Source organism: Lipotes vexillifer, unplaced genomic scaffold (genome assembly GCF_000442215.2).
Source record: "Lipotes vexillifer unplaced genomic scaffold, Lipotes_vexillifer_v1.1 scaffold966, whole genome shotgun sequence".
Lineage (NCBI taxonomy): Eukaryota > Metazoa > Chordata > Mammalia > Artiodactyla > Lipotidae > Lipotes > Lipotes vexillifer.
In genome coordinates, this window is record NW_006795769.1 from 1,283,434 (window position 1) to 1,290,766 (window position 7,333).

Sequence of the window (7,333 nt, forward strand, 5' to 3'; positions counted from 1 at the left end):
TAGGGAAACAATAAAGACCCCAAATAGCCAAAACAATCTTGAGAAAGAAGAACAAAGACAGAGGTATCACATGCCCTAACTTTAAACCATACTACACAGCTACAGTAATCAAAACAGTATGGTAATGCACAAACACACAACATAGATCAATGGAATAGAATAGAGAGCCCAGATGAACCTACACTTATATGGGCAATTAATCTACAACAAAGGAGGCAACAATATACAATGGGGGAAAGACAGCCTCTTCAATAAATGGTGTTGGGAAAACTACACAGCTATGTTTAAAATAATCAAACTGGACAACTCTCTTACATCATGCACAAAAATAAATTCAAAATGGATTAAAGACTTAAATGTAAGACCTGAAACCATAACTCCGAGGCTTACCCACTACTGTTGGCCAACTACCTTGTTTTTTACTCTGTGCAACTGTAAAGTAATGCTTCAGAGAGCATGCCCGTATCCCAGTCTCTCGCCTCACCTCTGGTTGTATTTTTGAGATAAATTCTAGAAGAGGACACCCAAGTCAGAGGGTTGGACAAAGTCAAGGTTCTTAACATGTTTTATGAACAGCCCTCCAGAACAGGCTCTGCCCACCCCAGCCCACATCACCATTAAAAACAAAAAAACTGCCACTTTGACATGCAAAAAGTGGTACTGACGATTCAATCACCATGAGCCCCCGCTCCAGGAACTCACGTAAGTTATGGGAAAGTTTGGTTTTCTGGCATGCTTCACCCCCCAACTCCTAGGCAGCATCCACTTGTTATCATCCTCACTACTAGTTACTTCTTGATGGAGCAAAACTGAATCCTTTAAATTGTTTATTTTTAAAGAATCCCTTACTAAAAAAATAAATAAATAAATCTTAGTGACCTTACTTCCAGGTTGTCTCTCTCCTATCAAAAAAAGAGGCTAACAGAATTGGTTCACTGAGGCACTGTCAGTAACCGTTGACAAAATCACAATTCACAAAGACCAAACTCCAATGTTCTCAAGATTGCATGGCATTTTTTAGTACATAAAACATTAGAACAGATCTAAAAACAAATGCTTGTGTCTGCCAGTACACTTACTTTGAAATGTCTTTGTTGTTTTGTTGCCATGGGAACAGCAGATTTCCAATGGCCACCCTGTAGCAATAGATGCCCAGCAGGCCAAACGCCATGGCCACTTTTGATGCCAGGGAGCACCTCTTCTGAACCAACACAAAAATCATGATGAGGGAAACTGCGGCCAGAACAGAGAGTTCAGCTTTATGATCAGAGCTGAAATGAAATGTAAAATGCCAAAAATTACTACCAAGGATAACTAGTGATATTATGGATCTACACCAAGTGGCTTTCTAAGAACTGTACTAAAAAGAGCTCATTTTCCTGAAAAGCAAATTTTTGGTTTTTAAAATTCAAACAGTTTCTTAAAGTGGAACAAATAAAGGGCCGTTAACCCAATCTCTCATTGCTCATTCACAACTGGTACCTACCATCAGCTCTGCACTGGCCAGGGCAGTGATATATTCAACACTGCCTACTGGCTCCCCTGGTGCCCCCTTTCTGGGGCAGCCTCATTTTCCCCAACCACAGGTGAAGAGGTTGTGTGCAAACTGCGTATTTACCAGCGTGCGCCCACTCATGGGAGACGCACACATCCCGGCACTGTCCTCTTCCATTCACTCGTCAGTGCAGACAGACTCACTCAGGAGTGTCTGCCCCCTCCCAGGCGGGGAGACTTGGTGAAGAGGCTGGGCACGTGGCTGTCACAGGCCCTCTCTCTGCCTGGCCCTTGCCCACCACTCCCTGCCACCTCAGCGAGCTGAGCCCTGGGAAGGCAGGGCTCTTTCCTGTTCTAGTCACTGCAGCTCACGCTCACAAAGCCCAAGTATTCAAGAGCCGTTAAGCCGATGTAGCCAAATGCTGGTCTTTTCTGTCCTAGTCTCTTCTCTGTACTTCAATCCTCTGTATCTGCTGTACTTTCTACATTTCTCAGCCACTCACGAGAGGCCTCAGAGGAGGCTGAAGGCTCACCTACAGGCTCCAGCCAACGCCGCTGCCCTTCCTGGGGGCGGGGAGAGAGGAAGGAGGGCAGAGAAGGGCGGAAGCACAGGAGGCACAGCCACTCTCCCAAGGGCTCCTGGGCACATGCCCTGCCAGCCTGTCACCCCAGCCTCGCACCACTGGGGACACAGGGCAGCGAGTGACAAACTACATCCTGCTGCAGTGATCATTTTAAAATTCACAGGTTCTCAAACATGAACACTTACAGGGATTCAGCGATAAAAAACCAAACTATCAAGCTAGCCTCAAATAAATTCACCTCTCAATGTCAAATCACGGGTCAGTTTTCTATTTCTTCAGATCTCAAATACCACTTCTATCCTGAATATGAAAAACAGGCCTATGGAGGGTCTGGCCCGTGGCCACAGCTTTTGCCCTCACCTGGTGAGCCAGTGCCCCAGGTCAGGCCGGTGGGCCCACTGCACACCCGTCTGGTTCAGTGACCGAAGCAGCCGGCAGCAGGTCAGAATCAGCCACGGGCTCGCCAGCACCATCCACCTTTCAGGGCCTCTGAGCGCTCCCACAGGAGAGGGGTGCTTGGACGCTCTGTCGAGCTCCCACACGTCAGGGCCAGGGCTCTTGCCCTGTGGGGCCACTGCGACCCCGTCAAAGTCCTCTCCCGCGTGCGGGCAACGCTGAGGCGCACAGTCGTCTCCCAGAAAGCAGTTTCTGTAGATTTCGTGGCACAGAGCTAGGCACAGCGTGTTGACGAGGAAGTACCAGGTCTGGGGCTCCTCTTCGATGAAGCTGCTGGCGCCCAGACTCAACATGTGGCCCACGGTCCCCAGCAAGATGAGAAGATCTAACTCCGACCACCTTGAGTTGCATTGAGGTGGATTCTGTAAAAAGGAAAATGTATTTTATAAGGGAAAAATCTGAACAGCACATCATCTTCTTGCTGCCCGAGCTTACAGCTTTCGCTCACAGAACCTAACCTGCCGTGACAGACACTGCTGCCTCTCACGCCCGGCACCCACTACTCCCCGTCCCCCCGAGCACCGCCAGGAGGACATGGAAACAGCAGCGCGGTCCTCCCCGGACTGCAAGTCCTAAGCTGAGTGACAAGGAGACTGAAGATGTCTGGACCCAAGCGGTCTCGGCAGTGCCAGAGCTTGCAGCGCTCGCCCACCAGTCCCAGGCTGGACCCTCCTTGCAGCCTGTCCTTGCCCTCTGAGCCACTGCCTGCTACTGGAAACCAAAGAGCCCCAAGGCTATATTCCACCGAACCAGACACCTAAGTTCTCCAAGAACTTTCCAGAAATCCAGAGAGTTTCCATTACAGCAGTTGGCATCACAGTACTAGCCCTTAAATACACTAATTTAAAGCATTTAAAGTAAAATGAGGACTCAATGGCTGTCATTCAGTACTACTAGATATTTGTTCTACTAACTGTGTGCAGCTAGTACATGATAGAGCTTGATACTGTGAGCCTGGTCAGGCCCTGGAGAATCAGACTGCTCTAGGGAAGCCCATGCTCCAGCGGGGAGAGATATGTGTGGTAAACGACACCACACAGGTTGCGGGGGGCGGGGGGGGGGCCGTCTGTGGCCCTGTGACGAGTCATTGCACTGGGTCCCTTGGGCTCTGGGCACTGTGGACCAACTGGGACTGCCCACCTCTCTCTCGCCACCCTGCCACCACAAGCAGCTGATGAATGAAGGGGTCAGAGGCCAAAGGATGCAAGAACTCTAAAGGAAAACATCACTCTAGAAGAGGAAACTGCATTTTATGAGGCAGGATGAGGACGGGGTCTGTCTCCTCTTGGCCCCCCGTCAGCCAGCTGCCTGTGCCTCTGTGCCAGTAGCTCTGGACAGTCCCCTGGTTACAGTCCCAGGGACCCTGTCTTTCTGAGAAGGAAGGCATGAGACCTCATAGCACAGGTCTGAGCGTGTCAAGTCGGGATGCCCAGGGACCCGGGAGACCAGCCACTGTGAGCACGTCCTGTCGGCTCCCATGAAGGGTGGGCCCTTTCCTCGGCTCCCATCAGCACCACGCCTGGTACGCACCAGGGGCTTAACCCGTGTCTCATCAGCTGGAGTAACAAGAACAGCCTATCTGGAAAGGCGGCCTTACCTTACTCAGACGCTTTCCACCAGCAAACATCCCAGTGAGAGCAGACAGGACTGCGCAGAGCAGTGTGGAAACCAGCACCATCAGCCCACCTGCTGTCAGCCACGGGAGGCTGCACAGGTAGCACGCACCGCCTGCGGAGGTGCACACGGTGACGTGGAGCGCTGCGAGGCCCAGGGGCAGCAGGTAACAGAGCAGAGAGAACGCGGGCGACGGCAGAGGGACATCCAGCTCGGCCTTGCCGCTCAGCGCCTGGGGGCCGCTGAGCAGAAGCAGCACGAGGACCTGCAACAGGAAGCAGCGGTGGCGTCCGCGACTCCGCCACGCAGGGGGCTCTGCCTTCGCTTCTCTAGAAACTTTCTATGTCCTTAAACTACCCAATGCCGGCCGAGCTAGCTGCCCAGTTTAACAGCGGAGCCGCGACACTGCACAGACAGCCATACCTCCAGGACCAGGACGGTCCCCACCGCCATGGAGTAGATGTCATACTGGGCTGCTTGTCTGCTCAGGGACAGGCTCAGGGCCCTCAGCGCGTCCAAGTACTGCCTGCGAACCTTGCTTCCCAGGTTGGAAAGGGCTTCTGAGCTATTCCCCTCCAAGTACAGTCTGACCCAGGTCCCGTGCAACCTTTCCGACACTTTAAACTGCTCAAACGCAGGCTCTGCAGAGAAGAAAAGGCAACACACACATATCACCGACATGCACGCATACGTGTAATTGTAATCTCAGAGTGCTCATTTATTCACGGCACATGGCAGAGCCCGACACCTAACCAAGATGAACTCCGGGGGTGGGGGTGGCCGCCAACACCTCTGGTAAAACCCCAACAGCGGATGCAGCCAGCCCGTCCTCTGCCGTCCCTCCTGCCCGCCAGCCCTCGGCGCACGCCACGGACGGCAGCGTCTGCGCGCCGCTCGGCCCTGCCTTCTGCGCCTCCCGCTTGCCGCCTCCTCCCCCTTCTCTCTCTCCACTCCTCCTCCTCAAGGTGCATATAGAACGTCCCAGAAGTGCACCGCACGAGGGCCCTCAGTGCTACAAAATCCTTCCGACCCTCACGCTCTGGGTGAGGACGGGGCAGGCAGGGGCCTGACACCCGCTCCGCCGCGTGCCCCTCCCCGAGGCAGGCCGGCCCCTCCTGCCTCTCACCGCCAGCGCCCCTCTTTCACCTGCCTCCCTTCTTCACCAGTCTTCTTTGGGAAGGGATGGCCGTCTCCCTGCCCTCCTACCACAACGCTGAGCTATGTCTCCCATGCACCACACCAGCTGAATGATCCACGGCCGACATAAAGCCAGGGCTGCGTGATGGCTTGTGGATGGAGCCCAGCCCCGGCTGCAGCTGGCTCCCCACTGGGGACGACAGTGGCATGCCACCCAAGGCCGGGGGCTTACCTTCCTTCCTTTCAGGGCTGGACCAGATTCACCTGTAACTCGGCTGGTCGGCAGAGCAAGAACTTCTCTTCCGAGACTCCCTGGTACCTAACATGCTCTTTCAACTTCAAGCAGAGCTGTTCCAAGGTGGTCTGGGCCATGCCTTTCAGGGGCGTTGGCCCAGCCCACCAGCAGCGCCCCCACCCCGCCTTCCCTGATCATAGCCCGGCATCCTCACGGCACAACCCCTGAGCATGGGCCCCAATGCCTGCAGCCCCACCACTGCTGCTGGAGCCAGCTGACCTGTACCAAGTGCTGGTGGCAGGCACGACCCTAAGCCCTCACTCAGGTCCTCTCCCAGTGACCTATGGGACTGGAAAGGTTAGACGCCCATTTCAGAGAGGAGGCAACTCAGACACCCGCTCATGGGCAAGCAGGTGAGAGCTGGGGTCTAAGTCTGGATCCAAGCTGGTACCCGTACTTGCTACATTCCACCACCCCAAAGTCAAAGACACGGGGGCACCTGTGTCTGCACCCCACCGCCTAGAGTCCCAGAGACACGGGGGGCACCTGCGCATGCGTCCAAACAAAAATGGGCTGAACACTGACTACATGCTAGATGTGTCAGGATAGGTCCTGACAATGTGGGTCTGTGATCCAGCAGGGTTGTCACACATGCATGAAACTACAAATAGTGAAAAATACTACGGAGGGAAAATATACTATAGACAGAATAGTGAGAGACCCTTGGTAACGGAAAGGGAACTGACTTAAGAATGGGGTTGAGTGCAGGGGACAAGGGAGGTCTGACAGTGAAGCTAAAATGTAAAGGATGCCCAGGAACTAACCAGTGGAACAGGTAGAACAGCATCCAATCAGTAGGAAGAGCACACGCGAAGGTCCAAAGGTGATAACAGCCCCCACCACGACCAAAAAGTGGTCAGACGAGCGAGTTGCATCAGACTGGGGTGGATATCATGGCAGGCCTTGACAACCTGGATGGGGATGTGAAGCCCTGGGGGTGCTTTCTCGTTCCGGGGACTGGCCTCTGTTCATTTCACAGGCTCATTACGGCCACAGCCACTGCAGTGCTCAATCCTCCCTACCCTGCTATCCCTGAAATAAGCAAACGACCCCACCGTTTTCTGGTTTTCATTTTTATTAGTTGTTGGTATAGGAGAAAGGACACACACTACCAACAACAACAGATTTGCAAAAGCTACCAAACTCATACGTTATTTGCCTCTGGTCTGCACTGAAACGTGCATGGTGGTCGGGCCTCACCTTTGACAGAGCTGCTGGCCGGGCTGTCTCACGATCTAAGAGCTTGTGTTCCCCATGCCCTCCTGCCACTCAGGACATCTGGCTCCCAAGCACTCCCCGATGGCAGGGTGTGTCTTCCACAACCAACTCAAGGTCAGTTTACATCTCCCCACAAACTCACAGGCATTCACTCCACTGGGCAGTACCCCACCACTTCAAGCAGGCAGACCTGCCAACATCCCATCAAATGTTGCCTCCCTCACTGGGAGGTGACCTCCTCTGCATTTCCCAGCAAGCCCCAGCCCCAGCGTCAAACATTAGCCTTGACGTCCCTGGATGGGTCAGAGTAAACTGATTGAAAATATGGTCCTGGGGAGCTGTCCTACCAAGATATAAACACCCTCAAAAAAAAAAAAAAAGATATAAACACCCTCCAGTTTCTCGCAGCTTAAAACTAAGGACACACCCCGCTTGGGCCCCATCCACCTCAGATGCCAGACCGTTGCCCTGTCCCTGGTCCTCACCTGCACCCACGCCAGCCAGGCTGTCTCCACGTGAAGCGCTCTGTCAGCAA

At 53.5% G+C, this 7,333-nt stretch overlaps 1 protein-coding gene across 4 annotated transcripts in view; it reads right to left on the minus strand.

The window, feature by feature from the left end:
- PIGG (phosphatidylinositol glycan anchor biosynthesis class G (EMM blood group)) overlaps positions 1 to 7,333 on the minus strand; it is a 39,524-nt gene that overhangs the window by 12,726 nt on the left and 19,465 nt on the right. For 2 of the 4 annotated variants that reach the window (XM_007467895.1, XM_007467893.1), the window contains 4 exons: positions 4,572 to 4,789; positions 4,132 to 4,413; positions 2,439 to 2,896; positions 1,080 to 1,271 (listed from right to left, as the gene is read on the minus strand). In XM_007467895.1, coding sequence (XP_007467957.1) covers positions 1,080 to 1,271; positions 2,439 to 2,896; positions 4,132 to 4,413; positions 4,572 to 4,789 — 1,150 coding nt within the window. Of the gene's footprint in view, positions 1 to 1,079; positions 1,272 to 2,434; positions 2,900 to 4,116; positions 4,414 to 4,571; positions 4,790 to 7,333 lie in introns of those variants that run through there. The other 2 variants (XM_007467894.1, XM_007467896.1) reach the window with 2 other exon arrangements.